The sequence below is a fragment of the Salarias fasciatus genome, chromosome 18 (genome assembly GCF_902148845.1).
Source record: "Salarias fasciatus chromosome 18, fSalaFa1.1, whole genome shotgun sequence".
Lineage (NCBI taxonomy): Eukaryota > Metazoa > Chordata > Actinopteri > Blenniiformes > Blenniidae > Salarias > Salarias fasciatus.
This window is the reverse complement of record NC_043762.1, coordinates 25040072-25065624: the sequence shown is the minus strand read 5'-3', so window position 1 is coordinate 25065624 and position 25553 is coordinate 25040072. Positions and strand designations below refer to the sequence as shown.

At 43.3% G+C, this 25553-nt stretch overlaps 2 protein-coding genes and 1 long non-coding RNA gene across 3 annotated transcripts in view; 2 read left to right on the top strand and 1 right to left on the bottom strand.

The window, feature by feature from the left end:
* Positions 1 to 25553, top strand: part of LOC115406121 (anion exchange protein 2-like) — a 29946-nt gene that overhangs the window by 3690 nt on the left and 703 nt on the right. The window contains exons 3-21 of the mRNA XM_030116028.1: positions 5516 to 5652; positions 7702 to 7882; positions 8529 to 8664; positions 8760 to 8907; positions 9007 to 9103; positions 9368 to 9552; positions 9633 to 9849; positions 10003 to 10206; positions 10582 to 10730; positions 11111 to 11305; positions 11392 to 11601; positions 11843 to 11932; positions 12010 to 12176; positions 12442 to 12695; positions 12777 to 12946; positions 24032 to 24238; positions 24364 to 24386; positions 24469 to 24593; positions 24767 to 25125. Of these exons, the coding sequence (XP_029971888.1) occupies positions 5516 to 5652; positions 7702 to 7882; positions 8529 to 8664; positions 8760 to 8907; positions 9007 to 9103; positions 9368 to 9552; positions 9633 to 9849; positions 10003 to 10206; positions 10582 to 10730; positions 11111 to 11305; positions 11392 to 11601; positions 11843 to 11932; positions 12010 to 12176; positions 12442 to 12695; positions 12777 to 12946; positions 24032 to 24238; positions 24364 to 24386; positions 24469 to 24593; positions 24767 to 25125 (3254 nt within the window). The remainder of the gene's footprint in view (positions 1 to 5515; positions 5653 to 7701; positions 7883 to 8528; positions 8665 to 8759; positions 8908 to 9006; positions 9104 to 9367; positions 9553 to 9632; positions 9850 to 10002; positions 10207 to 10581; positions 10731 to 11110; positions 11306 to 11391; positions 11602 to 11842; positions 11933 to 12009; positions 12177 to 12441; positions 12696 to 12776; positions 12947 to 24031; positions 24239 to 24363; positions 24387 to 24468; positions 24594 to 24766; positions 25126 to 25553) is intronic.
* Positions 223 to 3041, bottom strand: LOC115405103 (uncharacterized). Its single transcript, XR_003933417.1, has 5 exons — positions 2959 to 3041; positions 1599 to 1677; positions 1064 to 1211; positions 485 to 577; positions 223 to 389 (listed from the first exon to the last, which is right to left on the bottom strand). It is a non-coding gene; the product is annotated as an uncharacterized LOC115405103 (long non-coding RNA).
* Positions 15791 to 17214, top strand: LOC115405101 (dnaJ homolog subfamily C member 5-like). The gene is made up of 4 exons (XM_030114561.1): positions 15791 to 15897; positions 16040 to 16253; positions 16339 to 16510; positions 17117 to 17214. The coding sequence occupies exons 1-4, from the start codon at positions 15791 to 15793 to the stop codon at positions 17212 to 17214; spliced, it is 591 nt and encodes a 196-aa protein (XP_029970421.1).

Here is a 25553-nt window from a genome sequence, read left to right as displayed (position 1 = left end):
CTAGGACTTATTAGTCATTACAACTATAAAGTAATAATTGAGTGAATAACATAATAATGACTGCATGAATTAATATTTAAATGATATATACTCAACATAAAATATAGCCTAATTAAATAAAGACTAATAAAGACAAATTTACTTTAAATGTTTATTTTTCTGTGTACAAAACAAAACATTTAAATTCAAATTCAAAAAATTACACAACATTTGAAAAGAGTGCAAAACAGAGCAAATCCAATAGCTGACAGTATAAGCTGTAAAGGAAAGTCTGGGGTTCAAGGCTCGTAAGGAGGTAGCAATGGCGCAGCTTCCAGGCCTCCCGGAGGCCCCACAATCTCCAGGATACCCATTGGCACGGGGCTTGAGGCTTCGTAAACACCGTCTGGCTATAGATGGAGCACATTAATAAAAAGGAAATTAAAAACAATATCCAAATGATATTGATGGACAGATGGATGTTCTCCTTGAAATGCTGATTTACCTGGCAGGTCTTGAAAAGCTCGGTTTTCTCCCCCAGGTAATACTGCAGCCCTTTGACAGCCACCACCCTCCGATGTTTAACGATCTCTGTGGTCTGGATACACAGGACAAGTCAAGTCACATGCATATTGTTCATACATGTACATTATACAGCATATTTCATACAAGACGTGTAAACTCAAAGTGCTTAAACATGAAAACAAAGTAAACAGTTCTAAATTAAAACAAAAACCAACAATGTAATGCTGTCACTGTACATTTTTTTACAATGTCGACTCTTTCAGACATAGTGTGGGAATGGAGTGGGCAGGCAGCTCATTTCACATCTAGAATCTAAAGGCTGATTCATTGTAACTGCATACATACATCTACTGTATGTACAGTGTACTGAAAACAGCTTCTACTGAAAATAGCAGACTGACAAGCTCACTATGTGACATTGTGAGCTTGTCGATCAGCTATTCTCAGCAGAAGCTTTACCCACAATAACAGAAAACACTATTTTCAATCGTGAGGGACTCCGGACACCCAGTAGGGTTTAAGTGGTGAAGACACATTTGTCCGTTATTTTCCATCTTACCTGCTCGTCTCGGTACTCCAACAGACTCCTTAGTGTCACTTGAGTGGGGTGGTGAGCTGCGGTGCGGAGCTCTGGTGTGCTCATCCAAGGAGGGGAAGAACGTTTCCATCAATTCTTTTCCTGTTACTCTTCTGAATTCTGCATGTACCTGCAAAACGATTAGATAATGAAGAGACAACTTGTGAATGTACAACCTGTAGACAGATCATAGCAAAAACCACAGATGTAGCATCACGTCACTTGCTCAGGACAGATCAGAGTGACCATCTTCAATACCAGGCTTAAAGGGCCATTCCACCTTTGAGGCATCAGACCCTTTATTTAATGTTAGGGTATAAGAAACATGGCCCTGGTGTTGTTTTTGTGTTTATTCTGTGTTTCTAGAAATATTAGTCTAACTTCCTCTTGACAAAATCATTACATCTGATTTCTCTTCCCACCTACAGTTAGTTCCACCCCTCTCCAGTGCATATGGTTGTCTCAGTTGTGTGACATTTTATGTGGAAGGAACAAAGTAAAACATACACAAACTTACCTGACCCAACAGGAATAGGGCTGGCCATCTCTGGCTGATTGTGGAGACATGCACATCTTCAGCAACGACCTCCTTTCGTCTGAGGGAGAAGATACATAACTATAGATATGCGACAGATATTTACAGGGTAGTGCAAGTCGATGAGAAGAAACTGTGTCAAGCAGAAGAAACTGCCCTGAGTAGAGAGATGCCAAAATAAAAAGTTAAGATGGAAGCCAAAGAACGGCACAGCCAATTTATTTCATGATGTGTTGTGGGCTTGTAGATCTGTTGTTTTCACTAGTTTGGGTCCTGGCAAATGTCATAATTCCCCTTTGGGTCACAGGCAAAAAGGTTTGGGAGCCACTGCTTTAGGAGACTGTGAAATGACCCTTACAAGTTAGGAAAAAGTGTTTTCCTTAAAGGTATAATGGAGGATTTTCTCGATAAAGTCGAAGCCAAACGTCTGTTACTCGCTTATTGAAAAACGCGCATGCGCCAGACCGTCCTACCTGCTCTGCTGCTCCGACGAGCGCGCTTGACGGCGTGACGCAAGCATTTCTTCAGCGTGATTGACATGTCAGAGGACCAATAGTTGACGCTCGCATCACGCCATTCATTGGCTAAAACATCGTCCATTATACCGTTATATATTCAAACAACTTTAATGGGACTGGGGTCCATTTAGTTCAATTTGTACTTTGTCAGAGTTAAGGGAACCCAGTGGTTTGAGAATGACAGGATTACAGCTACTTCCAGAGCAAGTATTGATATAAATACAAATGCTAGAAAAGCTGACCTTATTAAAGCCTTCAAAGCTAGCTTTCCCGCCGAGACGTTTGCTTCCCGACTGATGGTTAGCTTGCTAGGCTGTTTACCAGGCAAAACCATATTATAAATCTATGCTAGAGCGAGCTGGCCAACGAGCTGACGGCGTTCGTCCGCCAACAGCTGTCGCACAGAGGCGCTGCTATGCCCACGCCGGGGCGAGTGTCAGCTAGCCGGCTAACGGGCGAACGTGCCGCTCGCGGGACCGGAGCAAGCGTCAGCTAGCAGGCTTACGGGCGGACGTGCCGCTCGCGGGACCGGAGCTAGCTTTAGCTAAACCCTGCCCCGCGGGTTTGGCTAACGTGCGGACGTGCTGCTCGTGAGGCCTCGGGCGCTGTTAGACGGCTAATGCTGTTAGCTGGCTAAACATTGACCTTATGAATTAGAGGGGTAATATGTAAGTTAGCTGCCCGGCTACCCAAGCTAACTGGCTAGCTAGCAAGCAAAAAATGTTACAGTCCCCCAAGAACAGATTCCACAGAAAAACAAATTTCTTTTGACTCTGGTTTCAGAGATTGACAATGTTAATAAGCAAACGCACAGTGTTGCTTACCTGTCACTCCTCGTCCCTCCGTGAGGCCGTGTCGACAAACTTTGTGGCTTTGCCGTACTTCCTTTGCTCAAAGTTCATTACCGCAAATGACGCCGCCCACATTTGTTCAGTCAACAAATGCAAAACTTGTCCAATCCATTCACTCAATTACTGTATGTTAGTTGAGTCAATATCAGCCATTGTTGGCGTTCACCCAACAACAATTTATCACCTGACTCAATATTTTTTATGAATAATTGTACAAACATTTATTAACTGGCTTTCCCAATAACAACACTTGAGCCAATGGTCTATTTCAACTTGCCTTAGCAATCTTCTAATTGAGTCAATGTTTTGGTAATTGGGTTTTTTACGGTGCGTGAGGTGACAGAGATACAGCGGCAGAGCCCTGATCACACAATTTTAAATGAAAGTACAGACATGTGTTGACATCTATCTACTGTGTTTTATTATTGTTTTACAAATCTAGAGATGTTATCTACAGCTACAAAATAAATTTGACTGGTGTGTTGTCTCTTACTATCACACAGTGACAGTTGAATAATTTACATTAATGTAACTTTTCCTGTTTGTAATTTTTTCTTTCTTGAGTTCATTTTTTTAACAATCAGTTTTATGATAAATAACTGAACATGCATCTTAAAGTTCCATTCAGAGAGGATTTACATTATTTGATATATTTAAACATGTTTTTTTCAGTAATGCAATCGTTACTTTGCCTAGTAGTTGCTTTTGAAATATTGTAACTTAGTTACCAACTCAGTTACTTCTTTGAATAAGTACCTCACAACTATAACTAATTACTTTTTAAATATAACTTGCCAAACACTGATCGTTCCTTGAAGTCCGATGCTGTCAGCAGCAGCAGCAGCATCGCCGTGTGACGTGAGCTCCATGTTTTACAGCAGGGTGGCTCACTCTGGTGGCTGATCAACAAGGAAAGATATTTCATCCAGTAAGATCTCCACGCTGGTTTCATTTGTCAGTAGAAGACAAATGAATTTTGGGTTCAGCTTCTTGCGAAACATTTGGTGCATCATAAGGAATATTTAGTGAGGCAGAGCCAGACTCCCATCAGACAAGAATCAGACAATATTTGTTTCCTTAACTCCAGCAACTGGTTTCCTGATTCTCCAGAAGTTTCAGACAGTTTTCAGGAAGAGAAGTGCTAAAAACAGCATTTTTCAAACTTTTAAAGATGTATTGCAGCCATTATATTCAAAATGAGCTACTGTTTTTGCTGAAATAGTAGTGTCTCAGTTCCATCAGCTGATATGTTGTATATAGTATATTCTCTTAGGAGTTTGGCAGATATTGACATCAGTATTTATTCTAATTTAACACTGCGCACCAATGTGCAGTTTTACATTAACATTGCATTCAGTCTGAAGAAAATATTTTGTAAGTGTGTCCTGCTTACTCCCTTTTTGGTTATAATTTCTTCCAAAGACTTTGCTTTGCTTGAATGCACTGAAAGTCTGAGAAAAAAGAAGAAAAAACTCCACTAAAGACTCAATTAAACATTTACATTACATGAATTCCCTAAATAAAATCTTTCTAATGACACTATTTATTATAAAGTAATATGATGCAGTCAGCACAAATTTTTTGTTCAGCTGGCTCTTTGCTGGAATTTGACTTTTAGTTCATTATTTCTCAGACAAACCTCCTCCCCCCCCAAAAAAAAAAAAAAAAAAAAAAAAAAAAACAGCACGCAAACATCTTGTTTCACAGCAAATCACATTTGTACTGAAACTCGAAACCCGATTTCTGCAAAGGACTTGAACCTTTGTGTGTGTGTGTGTGTGTGTGTGTGTGTGTGTGTGTGTGTGTGTGTGTGTGTGTGTGTGTGTGTGTGTGTGTGTGTTCGTGTGTGTTTGTAAGTCTCAGGTAATGAAGCAATGAAATTTTATTTGCCGATGTTCAGTCGAGCGTGGAACCTCATTTGACTGCCTGAAGTTCCCACAAGACCACACACACACACACACACACACACACACACACACACACACACACACACACACACACACACACACACACACACTTAAATCTTATGTTAATTTAACTGAAATTTAAACTATTTTGAGAAAAATCATATATTACAATTGTGAAACATAATAAAGTGTTAAACAGAACTTTGTCAATATTTAAAAGTCTTTACTTTCTATTTATATCAAGTAAAGCTTGTTATTTGACCCTCATCGGTACGAACAGGCTGATCTTTTGCTCAACTCAGTGTGAGGGCCGCCTTATTATATTATATTATATTATATTATATTATATTATATTATATTATATTATATTATATTATATTATATTATATTATATTATATCCATGCTTTTTTATTTAAATATGTTTTTATTAAACAGTGAAAAGCCATTGCAACTGACAGCTAATTCAAATACCTGCCATTAATTGACTGATAGAGATGTTGGTTGTTTGTGGTCTGTGGGCTCCAAGTTGTTTATTTCTGATATATTGTGAAACAAGGAGATGAAGAAAAAGAGCTTTGACGTCTTTTGAGCTTGAAGTGAAACTCCTGTGTCCTCGCCGCAGGTCATCGATTCGATGACGTCCCAGGAGTTCGACGGCACCTGGTGAGGCGGAGTTCCAGAGGCCCCATCGTCCACGTCGGCAAAGAAAAGCCCTGCGAGACAAACCAGCACCTGCAGCCGGACCGCACGCCCCACGAGGTCCTCGTCACCTTTGATTACTGCCGTAAATACATCCTGACCTGAGCCAGCTGACGCTTCAGCATCAACTCACAACTTCACAGCTTTCAGTCTGCTTCTTTGGCGTTTTATCACCATTACTTTGTATAGCAGCATCACATTCTCATTCTTCTTTTTTTTAAATCCATGATGCATTAATGTTTCAAGGTCAGATCCTTTTGAAGTGTAAACGTGAAACTTTTTTGAGAGGATTACCAAAAAACAATGCATTTTTAATGCACTTGAGAAAAAAGTAAAGAAAAAAAGTTAATGAACATTTAGATATAATAACTGGATGATTCTCATTTGGCATCCCCTTTGACAGGCAGAATTATTTTCAGCCAGATCATTCAAACCAGTGGACAGATATTCTGACTTTATCCTGTATGATGTTCTCAGAAATGATGGGATTTTCCTCTTGACCCCAAACCATGATGCTGCCTCCACCGTACGTCACTGCTGAGATAATGCCATCACGCTGTGTGATGCCACTTTCACAGCTTACATTCTTTTTTGCTGCTCTGAACCTCCTCCATAGTTTTTTTTTTCCGCATCAACCTGGGGAGAGTTTCATTCAAATGCAACGAAGTAACGATAAGATTATTCACACGAAAATGACCTGTCATCATAGAATATCACTTCCAAATGTACAAATTCTAAGAAGTTATTTATTAAATGAAAAAGGCTAAATTCTGCACAAAAAAGTGGAAATCCATCGAAGCTGCTGTGCTTGTTTCATTAAAGTTGTATGAAGAAAGGCAGTAGAAGCTGAGAGGGTTTGTCAGGTGCTGCTTCAGGTGTGAACAGGATCTCTAATCTGCTCAATGTGAGTCTCAACAACAAAACAAATGGAGCGTCCAAACTGAGGCTGACAGGAGGGGCGAAAGACGAGCCGGGAGTTTGAGGGAGTTAATCCAGGTACTATTGTGAACAGGTACAACTCTGGACTGTGATAATGAGGGAGAGTCAGACAGGTAGAGGCAGTCCGGTGAAATCTGACAGGTGAGGTCCGGTCAGAGCAGAAGCCCACCTCTGTCCAGCTCAGTGCGTTTCAGTCTTCAGGATGCTTGGTTTGGACCAGAAGAGACGGCAGAATAAGGTAGAGTGGGATTATTTCAGGTTTTGGTCCTACAAGGATTAAATGACTTTTTTGTCTTTTTTTTTTCTCTGCATAACATTTCTTGAATATTTTGTTGAATAAATCCAACAGTTTTTAATATTGACTGTTCCTCATCTGGATAATTAGAATGTGACAAATTAATTCACCAGCAAGGCATGGAAAGTCATGTCTCTGAAGATGTGAAAATATTTAGAATTTTTTCATTTTTAGTTTGATCTGGATTTATATTAGTCATCACAGAAACTGAAGACTGTTTTCTTTAAATAAGGATCTTTTTTCTATAATCAAACCTGCATTTCTGGAGGTCATCCTTATAGTTTTTTTTTGGTATTAAAATAGTTTACATCTTCTAGACTGTTATATTATTTGGAACAGGAATTTGAAAGAAATCCTACCACCAGACTTGAGGTTGTAGTTGAACTTTAAATGAAATTTCTAATCTACTGATTCTCAAACAGTTACTTATATGAAATCACCTTTGAAATGAAAGACAGGAATTCAAAAATAAATAGAAATCAAGTTGAGAATATCTGATTTCATTAGCAATACAAGAAATGAGGAACTGTTGAATGAGATCAAGTGCCTGTAATGGATGCTGCTGATTTGTACATTGTGGATGTGGTTGCTAAAAATAATTACTGAATAATCATCAAATTAAGAAAAAAACATTTCTGTTGAGAACTGTCCAATAACTATGTTCAAGTTGGTCACAGTCCCACTTCCAGACCTCAACATTTTCTCAGGTGGAGAACACTAAAAAGTTTGAGAACTTCTGTCCATCTGGTGAAAAACCCCAACTGCTTACTCATATATGTAGATAGCTCACAGGACACACACAGCCTGTGTGTTTCCAGAAGTGTGAGTCAGCGTGTCGTCCTCAGAAGTCATGCCGACGTGTCTTGGTGCGGCAGGTGTTCGTGGAGCTGAACGAGCTGGTGATCGACAGAAACCAGGAGCCGCAGTGGAGGGAGACGGCTCGATGGATCAAGTTTGAGGAGGACGTGGAGGAGGAGACGGACCGCTGGGGGAGGCCGCACATCGCTTCTCTAACTTTTCGCTCCCTGCTTGAGCTCCGAAGAGTAATCACCCACGGTGAGGAGAAGAGGATCTACCTCATTGTAAAGTCAGCTGCATTAAAAACGCCACACAGTGAAAGATACACCTGTTTGCAGATGACAACATATTTTCCAAATTGAACAGTCTCTTAAATCAGTCACTTGGAAGAGAATTGGTTTTAAGAGTTGACTAGTACAGCACAAGACATTACACAGACAACTGAGGAATTCCTTATAGTGGAGCCTTTTTAAAGTGGCAGCTAATGTGTAATAGTTCATAGGAGTTCAGATTTCAAAGAAGGCTTTTTCCTGGAAACATCCTGACACAGGTGGGTGTTACAAACCCCGGTGTCAGTGCAATGCCAGGCAATAAGATAATCGCCAATTATCAGAAAAAGGTAGTACCTCTCAAGAAAAAAGAGGTTCACTGTAGTATATTCCCATCAAAAGGCCATTAACTCAATCCACTGAACCTCTTGGGAGATCCTTTTCGTGAATACTTGTTGATGGAAATAACATCCTACACTTCCCATGAGGTATCACCAGTCAGATACCGACAAATGTAAAGAGTGGATAAAGTCTTTCCCGTCTCCAGTGATGTGACTCTGTGACACATTTGTGTGGCAGGTTTGAATCTCCAGTGAAGACGTACAGTGCTGATGTCGTGTTGTCCTGTTTTCCAGGGGCAGTCCTCCTGGATCTGAAGCAGAGGACTCTGCAGGGCATCGCTCAACAAGTGGTGGAGCAGATGGTGATCTCAGATCAGATCAGAGCTGAAGACCGAGCCAACGTCCTGAGAGCTTTGCAGCTCCGACACAGGTTCATATGTTCATCATTCACTCACCAGTTCATGGCGCTTTTAGTCCTTCGTCCACCTGGAGAAAAACCTCATGAGATCTTTCCTCTCTCCACAGTCACCCCAGTGATGGGAAGGACCACAGCTCCTTCAGCAAGGACATCCTTGCTACCAACATGGCCACCCACACAAAAATGCACAACGGCCAATCAGAGCCCTTCATTCACCCTCCCAATCATACAGAAGCTGATGAAGAGATGAACAGGGTGACAAGAAAAACATCAGCCTTTCACCTTTCATGCTCCATATACTGTGCTTACTGAATGACTGTATGTGGACTGTATTTGTCTTCATGGTGTGTTCAGAGTGAGGCTCCGGCCCCTATTCACTCCAGATCCAAACATGAAGTGAAGCTGATGGAGAAGATTCCAGAAGGAGCCGAGGCGACCGTGGTCCTTGTTGGTACGTAGCACACCACTGAAGACCAGGTCCGGATCAGTGCTCTGTGGATTCAGATAGGCTGAATCCCGATTCTACAATACTCACTGATGAGAAAGATAAAATTGGAAACACAAAACATAATTGCATCAAGTATCACATGAAGTATTTATATCATCAAGAAATAACTTTGGTGCCCAAAAACTTTGAGTCAGGAATTTGGTTCAGAAAAATCCAAGCTCCTAAAATTTGAGAGACAGATTCATTGGATCTTGTGTCTCCCTGCAGGCAGTGTGGATTTCCTCGACCAGCCTTCCATGGCCTTTGTCCGGTTACATGAAGCAGTCTTGCTGGAGTCTGTGTTGGAGGTTCCCGTCCCTGTCAAGTTCCTCTTCCTCCTTCTGGGCCCACTCACCGCCAATATTGACTACCATGAGATTGGACGGTCCATTTCAACACTAATGGCCAACAAGGTGATACCCTGTGAACCCTGGTGTGATATACTACCAGGTCTTTAGTTTCCATCATTCTGTGTTTCTGTTGGCTTTTTCAGCAATTCCACGATGGGGCGTATCAGGCGGATAACCCCCAGGACCTGCTGACGGCCATCAATCATTTCCTGGACTGCAGCATAGTGCTTCCGCCCGCTGAAGTCAGTGATGATGAGCTGCTCCACTCCGTCGCCCGCTTCCAGCAGGAAATGCTCAGAAAGAGGGAAGAAAAGAGCATCAAGCCTCCTGAGAAACAGACCAGCATTCAGCTCGAGGAAGGTCAGTTGTACGCCTTCTTTCTCTATCTTTGGTCACATAAGCTGATTCTTGATGAGCGTAATATTATATACTTTTGCTTTGCTGGTTTGATGTGAAGTCTGATTCTGTAATTGTACATTGCCAGTCTGAAGGAATGTTGTTTCTCTCTTCTAGAATCACTTGTTCCCATCAAATCCAGTGATGAGACTTTGCGGCGTACGGGTCGTCTGTTTGGCGGTTTGATCAAAGATGTGACTCGGCGCTATCCTCAGTATGTCAGTGACATCCGAGACGCTCTGAATCCGCAGTGCATGGCGGCCATCATCTTCATCTACTTCGCTGCACTCTCTCCTGCGATAACATTCGGGGGCCTGCTGGGTGAGACTGAACCTGAGCTCAGAGAAGTGAATCACTTCAGAAGGTCACATATTATGCAAAATTCGGCTCATCATGGTTTTCTAACAACAACGTGTCCTCGTAGCCTGGGCATGAGGCCCCACAAGTGAAAAACCTGACATTTTCCTCACTTGCTCCACCTTTTAGTAAATGTGTGCTCAAACAGGTGAATCCAAGACTTTCTCCTATGGGGTCATGCGGGAAGATAAAACGCTGGATTTGTGTCATTGGACCTGTTTCGCATGTATGAATTTGCTGAAAAACTGTATAATATGGGACCTTCAACAGCTGCTGCATTGTATGAAATTCATTTTTTTATGTATACCGATGATCTTCCATATCCATCCCATGATGTAGGTGAGAAAACAGAAGGTCTGATTGGCGTGTCGGAGCTGATTGTTGCCACAGCAATGCAGGGCATTATTTTCAGTCTGCTGGGGGCTCAGCCTCTGCTTGTGATCGGGTTTTCTGGGCCTTTGCTGGTATTTGAAGAAGCCTTCTACACGGTAAGCTAACCTTGAGTGTTGCCCTAAAATATTCAAAGTACAAACCCATGCTGGAGGAACAAACTTCATCTTTCCCAAGACAAAGCAAAGTGAACAAACGCATTATTAAGAGAGCTTTATGATTTATAACCTACTTTACAGGTACTTACAATAAATGTGCACATCATGTTTGATTTACTCTATAATTTATAAAAACTGTCAGGACAGCACCGAAAGACTGAAGAACTGGTAGCACTTTCTGGGTCTAAAAACCTTTCAAGATAGCTGGTCTGCCTTTCTTCATTCAGTCTTTCTTTTGAATTTTTTTTCTCACATTTGATATTCTTCTCCAGATTAAAGTATTGCCTCACCAAAGCTGCCTGCTCTGTGTTTCTGGGTAGTTCTGTAAAGTCAATGAGGTTGAGTATCTGACTGGCCGGGTGTGGATCGGTTTCTGGCTGGTGCTCATCGTCGTCCTGACCGTGGCCTTTGAGGGAAGCATCCTCGTCCGCTTTGTTTCCCGCTTCACTCAGGAGATCTTCTCCTTCCTCATCTCTCTCATTTTTATCTATGAGACCTTTGTCAAACTATTCAAGGTAAGTTGAGAGTTAATTTTTTTTAATTGGTCCAACTGTAAATAAAATGAACTATTGAAAACCAACCCATGATGACTATTTTCCAGATTTTTCAAGAGCATCCACTACGGAACTGTCTCCATGGAAACAGCACAGTGCTCCCATCTATAAACAACTCCAGTGCGACTTCTGGAAGTCCAGGAAAAGTTGTTGGGGAGCCAAACACTGCTCTGCTTTCATTCGTCCTCATGTCAGGAACATATTTCATTGCTTTCTACCTGCGCAAGTTCAAGAACAGTTCCTTCTTCCCAGGAAAGGTCAGTCCATATTCTTACAGGGTGTATCTCAGGGATAAGAACAACAGATGCAAAGAAACAGCTGCAAACAACTATAATGTATATTAAGGGGAAAACATTTGGACCACAGATGAATCGAACAGCATTTTTTTGCTAAAGTTGTCAAAAGGTTATTTTCCATAAGACAACATGGCTCTCCAGTGTAAAGTCTTTTTTCTTTGATGGATGTCTGCAAATGCATATTCTTGTGTTCCGTCTTTAGCTCCGTAGGATCATTGGTGACTTTGGGGTTCCTATTGCCATCCTGATCATGGTGCTGGTGGATTACAGCGTGGAGGATACCTACACTCAAGTAAGGGTGGAGCACAGTTCGAAAGCAACGAAGGAGACATTATGGTGTTGAATATCTCTTGTTGTGTTAACTTACAGAAACTGAGTGTGCCCAGAGGATTCTCAGTGTCCAGCCCGGAGAAGAGAGGATGGCTGATCTCTCCTCTGGGGTCAGATGGACAGTTTCCAGTTTGGATGATGGGTGCCAGCATCTTGCCAGGAATCCTCGTCTTCATCCTGATCTTCATGGAGTCACAAATCACAGCGTACAACACTTTTTCTTGAATTGGGAACAAATGGTCTTTACTGGGCATAAACACCTACCAGTTTTTTTTTTTTTTTTTGTGATCTATGACACACAACTGACTTTCATATTCACAAATCTGCAGGATAGCAGGCTTGTGCAAGTTTGGGCTGAATTTTTTTTAGGAGCAAACTGGTCGTAAATCAGGACTTTAATCTTGAAATTATTCTTCGTTGTTTTATGTGGTGCATTCTTGTTCATCTTTTTATTTTGCATCCATTTTCCAGGCTGATCGTCAGTAAGAAAGAGAGGATGCTGGTTAAAGGAACCGGCTTTCATGTGGACCTCCTCATTATCGTGGTGGTCGGCGGGATCTCAGCGCTGTTTGGTCTGCCCTGGTTGTCTGCCGCCACCGTCCGGTCGGTCACCCACACCAATGCCCTGACCGTCATGAGTAAAGCTGTAGCCCCAGGAGACAAGCCTCGCATCCAAGAAGTCAAGGAACAGAGGGTTACTGGCTTCCTGGTGGCTGTTTTAGTGGGTATGATAACAAACAAGTCCGATAATAGCTGTGGAGGGTTATTCTGCTGCAGCAAGTGAAATCTGGTGTTTACTCTCTCAGGGTTCTCCATCGTGATTGGAGATGTTCTTCGTCAGATCCCTCTGGCAGTTCTGTTTGGGATCTTCCTCTATATGGGTGTGATGTCCCTGAATGGAATCCAGCTCACTGAGAGACTCATTCTTCTGCTAATGCCCCCGAAGTATCACCCGGACCAGAATTACGTCCGGAAGGTTAGTCCTGGTCTGGTTTTTTCAGATAACTGACATTTTTGTGCAATTTGTAGAGTGTTTTTCGCAGATTTTTTTTGCAACTTGTGACTAATTAATTCTTATACAGTGAAGTACAAATGTGATTTTTTTAGTTCATGGTCATGGTTTGGAATCTAAGGGACTTAACTGGAAAAAAAATCTGAATTCAACTCAGTTAAGGAGTAGAAGGGGATGACTATCTGCAAACATGAGGGACTGATTCTCTCCCAGTTTCAGCCTGCTCAGCTTTTTGTTGCACTCTTCTTGCGTGGCGCTCTCACAGGTGCGCACACGGACAATGCACATGTTCACCATCATTCAGCTGACGTGCCTGGCTGTGCTGTGGACCGTCATGGCCACCGCGGCGGCACTGGCCTTCCCCTTCGTGCTCCTCCTGACCATCCCGGTGAGGATGCTGCTGCTGCCCCGCCTGTTCACTCGCCGAGAGCTGCAGAGTGTGAGTCTCACCTTCACGATGGACGCATTATTCAGACTCCATCAGTCAGGCACAAATTAAGACAAGAAGGAACTCTCATGTTTCCACCATGGCTCTCTTCTTGTTTTTCTTTGGAGTTGTTCAATTTTCTTCAGATTAAATTGTGAGAACGGCTCTTTTGGTCATAATGGTTAAAGGTCCCTGGGCTGGGTTAACAGACTGTGGATCTCTGCTTGACCTCTCATTTGTGTTCCTGCAGCTGGATGGCGACGATGCGGACCACCCACCTGGAGGAGAGGGAGCGGCAGGTCGAGCACACCCACCCGCAGAAGCCTGAGGAACTGGAAGCAACATGCTGATTGTTCAAGCTAGCGGATATCTGTGACGTTGATTAATGCTCTGTTTGTGGGTGGAGGGACCTTTTCTGTTCAAGTTATCATTTACACTAATTGCTGGTACTTTGTGTTTCTGACTCCTAGCAGTAAAAGATGAAATGACCATTTAAAAGGTTCTCTGTGTGTTTTTTACACTTACAGAATAATATTCTGCTTTTATCATAACACAGTGAGATTGAAATATTGTTCTTTTTCTTGAGGAACTATAATACAACACGTAAGTAGCTGATGCAGCAGACTGTTGCAGTGGAAGAGGTATGCAGTATCTCACCACACAAATGACCACAAATGAAATGGATGCTCATGACAAGTTCCTCAATGTCCAAGATGACCCAAAATGGAAATTTGGTACTTTTTCTTCCTTCAACTTCTCTTCTGATGTGAAAGACACTTTTTGTGGATGACAACATCTGGAATTTTTTTGGATACTCTGTATGATGCATCCAACCAACCAATCAACCAACCTTCTAACCTATCTATCTATCTATCTATCTACCTGTCCGCTGCCCCGCCCGTGGTTGCTGACTCACCTGGTTGTCATGGTAACCGCCCTCCCTCCTGCGACAAAGCGCGCAGCGGAGCGTCTCGGTGAAACCCGAGCAGGCGTGGCGTCTCGTGGTCACCTGAGCCGAGCCGCTGCTGAATGTTTGATGGAGGCTGTCAGAGATCCTGAGCAGGACATTCTCCGCTCGGTCCGGACGCACTGAGCACCGCGGCTCCGAGGCTTCTGCAGGCAGGTAGGCTCTCCTCAGCTCTCTCCTCCCTTTGATGGTCTCCACTCAGGTGGGCAGACAGCAGGTCCACCTGGACCACATCGCGATGTGTGGGTAGCTCGAGCTCTCCTGTATGTGTGTGTGTAATCAACGAGATGCTGCAGAGAGATGGTGTCAGCATGATGTCAGGCCCAGGATGAGTTCCTCTTCACAGATCACCAGCAGCCAGGGGCCACAGATCACCAAGGACCTCTGATTTCTTCCATTTTTTTCTCAAAATCACATAGATCCAAGTCTGCTTTTCTTGCTGAAACAACATATCTTCTCTGGTTTCATCTCATATCTCACAAAGTTGTGTTTCTGCAACATGTTCTTGTTTTATATTTGTGTTCCATTGTAGCTAAACTGGGAAGCAGCAGTTATCTTCAGATCCAATTGGTTTTTGTATAAAAACTCAGGAACTTCTTAACAGTACAAAACTCTTCAACCTGACAAAGGAGATGATCCTGAGTTGATTCAATTCAGTTTTGGGTTAGAATTTGGTACAAAATTTCAGTAGTTAATGGACTGTAGTTCAGTAATAACAGTCAGAATGTTTAAGATCTGGATTGAGACTGCCAGGTACACAGCTGCAACAATCAACAGAAAAAGTGTCTTTAATTTTTTTTAACCATTCCCACATATATAGATTGATAAAGCTGAATTTCACCCACTGATATTTAAAGTTGAAATAACATACATAGTGGTGGGAAATCGTGTGATGGCAACGATGTGAGAAAGCAGTGAAGTAGGTTCAAGAGGAAGTTTGAAGTAGAAGGTGAGACTTTCATCCTGAAATCTGATGCTCAAGTCTGATATTATTCCAAGAACAGTAATCAATCAGCCAACCAACCAACCAATGCATATTCCCAAGAAATGGAAACTGATTTTTTTATTCCTGTAGTATTGATGGGTTAAATGATGTGTTTTATCAACAATAGCTGGTCATTTGGGTTTTTAAAAGCGAGTCTGTGACAATGTTAAGTTCACATTTACTCTCAGTGTTACCCGGCATTACAGTTACTTATATAGGAAGTAGTTGAGTCACTTTACAAATGAGAAAAACTAATTTTTTACCAAGAAAGACCACTCTTGCATTATTTTAGTCTCATAGTAGCAGTTAAAACCATCTTGAAAAGAAGGAACCAAACAGATGTCCAGGAGTTTTCACTGTGTCTGATATCTGATAGAGAGTGTTGACCTGTGAGACGTCCGTCCACCTCTGACAGGTGATGGTGTCAGGATGTCTGAGGGAAAACAGCGAACTTTGTCCACTTCTGGAGAGTCTCTGTACCAGATCCTGGGCCTGGAGAAAGGCTGTAGCCATGAGGAAATCAAGAAGTCCTACAGGTGAGAGCAGCAGATCAGCTGTGACATGTCAACGTGTGAAACCAGCTGCTGCAGTCCGGGTTTCATTCAGCAGCCGTTCGATGGTCTGTTTTGGAGCGCTGTACCACAGGTGGTGACTGTTAAACCCCCTGTGTGTTGTCAGGAAGCTGGCGCTGCGGTACCATCCTGACAAAAATCCCGACAACCCGGAGGCAGCGGAGAAGTTCAAGGAACTGAACAGCGCCCACGCCGTCCTGTCCGACCTCACCAAGAGGAACATCTACGACTCGTATGGATCGCTGGGACTCTACGTGGCCCAGCAGTTTGGAGAGGACAACGTCAACACGTACTTCATGCTGTCCACCTGGTGGGCCAAGGTGGGGAAGAGGGCGGGGCTTAAACAGCGGCAGGTTGAACAGAAGTGACGAGGCGAGGCGGTCTGACGGCGGGTTAATGTGACAGGGTCTGTTCCTGGTCTGCGGGGTCCTGACCGGGTGCTACTGCTGCTGCTGCCTCTGCTGCTGCTGCAACTGCTGCTGCGGGAAGCTCAAGCCGATGCCCACCGGCGAGGGGGCGGAGCCAGACTACGTGTCCCCAGACGACCTGGAGGAGGAAATACGTAATGACACTGATGGTGAGATGACAGGAAGTCTTGTTTGAATAGTCTTCTTGTTTCACACATTTTTTTAAATTTGTTTTTTGTTGTTTTCTATTGTTCATATTTTTGTATATTATATTGACTTCTCTTCATGGAAGCAGGAATGCAGAGAGTGGCTGAGGGCAAAGGTCACACAGGTCACCAGTCAACCACAAAGGCAAACGCAGAAAGACACACGACCACATTTAAACCGATGATCAATTCAGAGACAGAAGTCCTAAGAGTCAGAGGAAGGAAACTGGAGACAGGTTCTTATATTGGCATATTGATGGTATTCAGGATTTAATTTGCCATGATGAGAAATCCTGATTAGATGCTCATGTTTGTGTTCTACTGTACTGCACAACAAATCTACCCAAGAGTAACAATATAGTCTCTTTCAAAATTCACACACTCAGAAAGAAACTAAGGATAAACCTGTGAGGCCAGAGTGCTGATACACCATCATGTGGCCCAGTTTGATTACATTTTATTTGACAGAGGCCAGAGCAAAGACCTTGCAACTGGAAGGTATTAGCAGTCAAAAGATGATTTTCAATTAAACTTGATTGTTTTCCCTTGATGCTCTTTGTTTCTCTGCAGATGTTGAAGCTCCGATCATCCAGCAGCCGACTAACGCCAGTGAGAAGACACAGCTGATCACCGATGGACACCGCAGATATGGAGACACCTACACATGAAGCTCTCAGCAAACGTAGAACAGCTTTTATGATGGCTGTGAGACGACGGATGTGAACCTGCTGCAGCTGATTTCATTCAGCAGTTTATTCTAAAAGTCGTTAAGCAACAGTCTGACATTGAGTGAAATTCTGAAGGCTCTGAATTACACAAAAAGCCGACTTTAGCTTGAGTGACCACATGATTCGAATCTTTAATATGGAGATGAGATTCAACAACACTCCACATCTGTGAGACTGACCAGAACTGACAACGTTCACTGACTGGGTGTCGCTTTGTGTTTTTTTTTCTTCTGAGTTTCTAAAATGTCAGACTGTTACAAACCTCAGCGCATATATTTCAGAAGCTTTACTGTCATTCTTATATTTCCATCCGCCTAATGCTCTGGTTGACTGTTGGAAGTGGAGTTGGAGCTTGAAATGACAGTATAAACCTCCTGACTGTTCACACAGTGGTTACAGGTAAAATCATACATGAGCTGATGTAAATAACATTTTGTTTGGAGTCTGTTTGTATTTATGTGATTTGTGACCTGAAATAAAAATGGGAAGACTTCTTTGGTGACATGGCATCGTCAGTCAGGGTCAGGTGGGTTCATATACATTCTACAGGAACATAAACTGATCTGCTCAACATCTAAGTCAACAGACAAATACAAAGTTCTTAATCCAATGCCACAAAAAACAATTATAATGTTTCATGCCTTTATGAACAGTGATATTCAGTGTTGGTGGAAACATGAGCTAAAATGAACAGGTATTATATAAACTGTGTTAGGGAGCATTGCCTTCATGTCAGCACTCCTTGGCTTCCCCGTTGCTGCTCCCCACTCTGATCTCTCTCACCTGTGTCTGATTCATCACCTGGTGGCTTTGCGATATCATAGGATCTTCTTAATAAATGACCTCCAGGATTTTCATCAATGGTGTCTTCAAAGCAGCTGAAACTGATCCTCCCTCTTATGCCACTCTCTTTTCATGCTTGTTTTAGCAGTTTTCAGCCATTATCCTTGAAGTCCTCTTTTTCCACCAGTGGTGTGCATGCTGTGCAGGCAGGACAGTCCATCAAATGGCTCCCAGGTTATGAGTGTTGACCAGTAGAAGGAGCTACATCCACCTCTTCGTCACTAAAACTTTGGACCGTCCCTTTAATGATCTGTGAACTACTTCTCCACCCTCTCCTCTCTCTCATGCCTCCCTCTGACCTTTGACATATAAGGGCATGTCGGCCTGGCAACGGCTGACGTCTGCCTGTCTAAAAACAGCACGAGTGTTCAGTCTGCTGCTCGCAGGCCTCAAACTCTGATCGGCTGCCGCTGCTGCTGGACTTCATTCACTACGTTTCTCCGCTGGGACAGCTATCCAGTCCTCCCGCTCCTCCTGAGCAAGCTTTGGGCGTCCGCGGGACATCATGGAGAGCCTGGAGAAGCAGCTCATCTGTCCCATCTGCCTGGAGATGTTCACCAAGCCGGTGGTGATCCTGCCCTGCCAGCATAACCTCTGCCGCAAGTGTGCCAATGACGTGTTCCAGGTGAGCAACACACACTGAAAACACACATGGAGCCTGGTCTTGGTGATGTGTTCAAGGACTTCCTGAATGGTGGCTTCCATAGGAACTACTTTCAAGGTTATAATTAAATTAAACAGATGTATTTTGGTGAAAAATGACTATTTTACAGTCATACCTTCTTGTTTTAACTCTTTCTTGTTTAGGTCTCAGTGACTTCGACTCTCATGTGTTCTTCAGCGCTCACTTCATACTCACTTTGTTTCAGTCTGTTATGATAACCTTTGATACAAACATTAGTATTTTGGTAACTGTCCACAGCCTAACTGACTCATAAGTAAAGTAGTCACTTCGCTCTGTCTCTTTAAAATGTCACAAGTCAGTTTAAAAACAAAATAACACAGATTCAGAAATGCAGCAGGTGGAAAAACAGACACGAGAAGACAGACGTTAACAAAGGACTTCAGGCAGGATCACCCAAAAACAAGAACTGTAACACACACACACACACACACACACACACACACACACTGACTGTTGACCAGACTTAAAATAAACAGACTGTCCCTGAACGCAGCAGGGCCTCTCCTGTCCAGACAGCTTTCAGATATTTCTCCAGGAGGAGACGAAGTAAACAGTGTAACTACCAGAACTCTCCTTAGAAAATTCTAGCTCTCAGAAACCCTTCATTAAAAGTCTCTCCTTCACCAACGTCCAGTTGAACACAAGATACTAAACAGCGGAGCAAACAATGTGAATATAGATGATGTTTGGTGGAGATGATTCTTTCTCTTTTCACAATTCATCTAATCTCTCTTGGTTTGTCTCCTCATGAGCAAAAGATCGTGACGTTATGAACTCATCGTGCTCTCAGTACTCAGTGCCCTGCGTATCATCTGCATGAACAGATCGGCGATTCAGTCAAGCGATAACCTTCCTTTGGTTTGTCCTTCCTCCGCTCTGCAGGCCTCCAACCCGTACCTGTCGACGCGAAGCGGCACCACTGTGGCGTCTGGAGGCCGCTTCCGCTGCCCGTCCTGTCGGCACGAGGTGATTCTGGACCGACATGGAGTGTACGGACTGCAGAGGAACCTGCTGGTGGAAAACATCATCGACATGTACAAACAGGGGAGCACCAGGTACGCAGACACACCTGTACGCAGGCAGACTGCGGTTAATCCAAGATCGAAGATCTCATGTTGTCTACGCTCAAATTCTGAATGTGGCAGGCTCATGAAATGAGGAAATGTCTCTTTTTCTGTCTTCTGTGGTTATCTTTTGCTGATCCTGTGTGAATGAGAGCCTGTTCCCTGTTCTTAGCTGTCTGAAGTCATGCTTGATGTGGTTTTCTGAGGGGCTGACTAGTTGAAGTTCAGATATGTTCTACCTACACAGACTTTGGTTGTCACCAGTGTTTATTTGAAGAACTCTTGTCTTGTCAACCAGTCTGTCCATCCTCCTCTGACCTCTGGCTTCATCAAAGTATTTTGTCTCAAAGAACTACTGATCACTGGATGTTTTCTCTTTTTTAGACCCAGCTGGCTTTGTTTAAAACTCCCAGTAGTTCAGCAGTTTGTTAAATAATCAGACCAACAATCAGCCCATGTTGAAAATCACTTTATTCCCCCTTTTATTCATTGTTCTCATGCCCCAGGGTGAATTTGGATCCATGTGGATTGGCCGATTAGGTATTTGAATTGATGAATAGTAGAATCACAAATACTTTATTAAACCCTGGGGGGCAGTTCTTGAATATTTTAACAGATTGACCCGTCATGGGTCCATGACAGGACACACACAGAGACAGACAATCACACACACACTCACACTGCTTCATTAACCTCAGATTATGAGAGGAAACCAGAAAGTCCCTGCATAGAGAGAACATGCAAACCAGGACTCGAAGCCCACCGTTCTCTGGAGTGCTAACCACTGCACCATCTCTACTGGCATGTGCAGAGATTTTCTGAATCTTTCCAGGGACAGTTCATCTAGAGACAGACTGGACTTCACTTCATGTTGTTGTTTGTGTGTTGATCTTGTTGAGAGCAGCGTCGGCTCTCATGGGGGTTTTTCCAGGTCTGTTTTTACCGGTTCAGTGTGTTGAAACTGTGCAGCTCTGGTTTCTGCTGAGTCACAACAAGAGGCCCTCTCCGAGTCGTGCTGCCAGCGTCTCATGTTCACAACAACGTGTGACTCAAAACGTCCACAATAAAGAAATGAATGAAGTTCAATGAGGGGTACATAAAAAAAAAAACAACAAAAAAAACCAAAAAAAAAAAAACCAACAACAACTAAAACTTCAAATATTCTCCCAGAAAAACTGAAGAGGACAGAAACAACAGAGTGGCTGCAGTGACCAGCAGGGGGCACTGTGACCCCTCTGTGTGTCTGAGTTCTTCTTCTCTGCTACAAGTTGTGACATTCAGACTATTTTTATGTCTGGGTCAGTGAGACAGCAGCGGGTTTATTTTAGCTCTCTGCAGCTGATAAACAGCTTCAGCCTCATGTGAGCAAACCAAACGTGACAAAAGGCCAGCGGGGGTTAAAATCACTGGGCTTTCAGTTTGAAATAGGAAAGCTTTAAGATAATTTTCTTGTGACTGTTGAGTGAGGTCTTTCCTTGCCTCTGTCATGCTTTTAATAAATTGTATATATGAAAGTGTTTTAATCAAATATTTATTGGCATAATTATCCACTTATTCCTTCCCATATTGATTTTGTGGAGAATTAATAGGGTTAACTGATTGATTCTTTATAAAGACTCAAATCAAAAGGCTGTCTTACAAAAGCCCAAAGTAAGGGGGCATGACATGATGTCAAAAATTCTTATGAAAACCTATACCATAAGCAAGGTTTTCATATATGAGGTAAAAACCAAAAAAGCCCGATCCTTCTCTTAAAGGTGCTGTAGGCAGGATTCTGCATCTCCGCCATCTTGCTTAGGGTTACCTAAGCAAGATGGCGATTTGACCCATCTAAGATGGCGATTTGAAACCCAGCACAGCCAATCCTGTCCTGTTTTCTCTGACATCACGCCCTTACGCAAGTTAAGCCCCTCCCACAAGAACGTGCAATGAACGCCCCTCAACCAATCATGGTTAGAGCCTCAGGGGCTCTTCTGATTGGTCAAAGATACCTGGAGCTGTCGAGATTCCTTTTCAGCTCAGAACAGAGACAGATGGAAACTCTGCGCCCTCACGGTAGTGCAATTATGCTCCACTCCTAAATGATTATCAATGGATACTCTAACATTTAATCCAAAGAAAACAAAGAAAAATTAGCACTGACTAGCAAAATCCTGCCTACAGCACCTTTAATTTGTAGAATCCACAAAACTGAATGAACCGTAAAATTAATGTTCTGACTGAATAATAGTGGACTGTTGTTTTTTTCTCCACATCAATGAATGGATTTAATTTATATAGTGCTTTTCCACCGATTGAGTGATCTCCAAAGCACTTCACACTGTTTCTCACTTTAACCCATTCACACACACACATCAGTGGAAGCAGCTGCCATGCTGCAAGGCACTCACTCCATCCATTGGAAGCAATTTGGAGTTTAGTGCTTTGCTCAAGGACACTTCAGTCAGGAATCAAACTCACCACTTCACCAACCAAGACATAGAAATAGAAGAAATAGAAGAAATACAAACTAATCAGCAAAGGTCCTGACATCCCTGATGTAAACTAAGCTGAGGTAAAAAGAAAAAAGAGAAACCAAAAATTTGTCTTTGAGCAGGACAAGTCAACGGTCAACATGAAAAGATGGATTAAGGCAACAGCAATGAGTTTTGACCTAAAATCCAGCTGAAAAGTTTGAGGAAAGCACTTCAATGTACTGTAACAACAGTTCCCTCTGCTGGCTGGACTAATGTACTGTCACACAGACACCAACTCTTCCTCCAAACCTGTGAGACACACAGTGATACACACCCTTAAAATGACCATGACTGTATTTTCTGAACCAGGCTGCCATAACTCCGGCAACATGGACAGTCCACAGCACAAACTGAGAGGCCGGCCTGCTCTACGAGCTTCAGCCTGGTCATGTCTGTCAACAGTGAACCCGTCTGTGTGTGTCCCTGTCAGCAAGCCGGTCCCGGAGGTGAAGCTGGACCAGCCCATGTGCGAGGATCACGAAGGCGAGAAGATCAACATCTACTGCATCACCTGTGGCATTCCCACCTGCTCTCTCTGCAAAGTGTTCGGAGCTCACAAAGACTGCCAGGTGGCCCCGCTCAACGACATCTTCAGTCAGCAGAAGGTCAAACGCAACCACACGATACTCACATTTATAAAAGGTTTTTGTTTTCAGAGCCCTGATTTCCTTGACTGAAGTTCTTGAACAGAGAACAATCAATCAATTAATCAAGGCAATCAATCCCACATTCAGAGCTGCAGGTCCACTCAGGAAAAATTCAAGCAGCAAGAAACACTTTATGTCTGATTATCCAACGTGTATTACCAAATAAACACTCAAAGGCCTAATTCAAGCATATAAGCCCACTTTCTGTGTGTGTGTGTGTGTGTGTGTGTGTGTGTGTGTGTGTGTGTGTGTGTATGTGTGTGTGTGTGTGTGTGTGTGTGTGTGTGTGTGTGTGTGTGTGTGTGTGTGTGTGTGTGTGTGTGGGTGTGGGTGTGTGTGTCTGCAGGCAGAGCTGGCTGACTGTGTAGCCATGCTTGTTGGGAACAACGAGAGGATTCAGGCCATCATCAGCCAGCTAGATGAAACCTGCAGAGCTGTTGACGTGAGTTTATCTTCATTTTGTTGTTTTTTCATGTCACAACACAAAACTCGAGAACAGCCTGGAAAGCACAAGAGATCAATTTCCCTCTTTCTTTCTAAAATTGTTCTTCATGGTGAGCTCAGAGACACTTTCGGAGAAAGTTCTCATGACCTTTCTTGACGGATTCGTCTGTTTTTGTCCTGTTAAATCATAACACTGCACTCAGTACGAACACCAGAAACTGAAATCAGAACATGTCACTGCAGAAACAGCATTAAGCTGGTTTAAACAATGCTGATCAGTCAGATTTACACACTTGCTGATTATATTAATGACAATTCTAATCTGAATCATGGTGTTCCACAAGGTTCTGTATTTGTACTTTTACTCTTGCCTCTATAGTCTCACCATTTGTCTGTGTCCTCAGATTAAACTGGTTCAGGTGGATTCATGCTCTGCAAGAGCAGAGAAATGACTTTATTTTCTTAAGGTGACACGAATAAGCAACGTTCTGGTCCTCATGTCTGAGGTTCTGACGGCAGCTGTGTGTGCAGGAGAACGGTCGCAGGCAGAAGTCCAAGGTGTGCGAGATGTTCGACCACCTGTTTGCTCTGCTGGAGGAGAGGAAGGGAGAGATGACGGTCAGGATCAACGCCGAGCAGGATGAAAAGCTCAACTACATCCGCAACCTGACCAAGAAGTACACCGAGCACCTGGACAGCACCGCCAAGCTGGTGGAGACCGCCATCCAGACCATGGACGAGTCCGAGATGGCCGTGTTCCTGCAGGTGGAGCTTTTACTTTTGACCTTCTGGAATTGAATTTGAGGCGCGTTAGCTCTGGCAACATGCCAGCATTGTTTTTCACCTGTGATCAGATCACTAAAAGTTTTTCTCTGAATTTTTTTCCACAGACTGCGAAACCTCTGCTTCAGAAGTGAGTCAACATGCAACTTCTTTTGGTATCTGTGCATCCCTAGTTTTAAGGTTAGGATAAAACTGTAGATTTGTGGTTTCAGAATTGTGGAGGGCACCAGCACCTCTCACCTGGACAAGGTTCAACGAGGTTACGAGAACATGGACCACTTCACTGCCAATTTCGAACTCCAGAGGAAAGCACTGAGCCAAGTGGACTTCATCAAACGTAAACTCCTCCACTGTCTAATGAGAGACACCATGCTCAATGTCCTCAGCGCTTCATTAGCATTAATGCTAGCAGAAAAAACTCAGTGTTTGCATGAAGCCTCTAAGTTTAGGATCATATTGAGATACGAGCATTAAGCACGGTGTATGCTAACATGTTAGCATGTTCCTCAGTTGATGAAGACGATGACGATGATGAAGACGAGGTGGAGATCAGATCGTCAGCGGGAAGTCGGGCTGAGTCACATCATCATGTCGGACCTGTGGCGGCTGCTTCCAGCCAACCCCCTCCTCAGTCACCCGTGCCACCCACGCAGAGGCACTCAGAGGCCCCGCCCACCCCGAGGCCCTTAGAGACCCCGCCCATCCCGAGAGCCCTAGAGACCCCACCCGTCCCGAGAGCCCTGCAGACCTCCCCCACCCCGAGACGGCTGGAGGCGTCACCCACACCACCCTCGCACACAAAGAATCCGTCGTCGTCCGGCCCGGCGCCGTCCCCGCTGCCCCTCCCCACAGCAAGCTCTGCCTCCCAGGTAACATAGTACAGGCTCCATGCAGGTGCAACAACATGTCTGGCGTCTATGCTTAGTCATAAATATTGTCAAGCAATGTGCATAAGTCTCATTCCACAGTTATTCTAATATTTTATGTCATTATTGAACACAACTTTTCATCTTTCCAAAACTTTATAACTTATCCTTGAAAATGTTGACTAGATTAAAAATATACATTATATAAAGTATTCAGTCAGATACAATATGGGAAAGAGAAATATAGCAAAGTTAACAAGCTTAACCAGACAGCCAAAGACTGGAGACACCACTGTGTGCCACTAGGTGGAGCAGTGAGTCACTTCACCTGTTTCCCTGCATTCAGTACATCAACAGAAGAACAGACTGACATGAGTGTTGTGTTTTCTACAGTACACAGTAACAGTATTGCTTTGACATGTTTTGACATT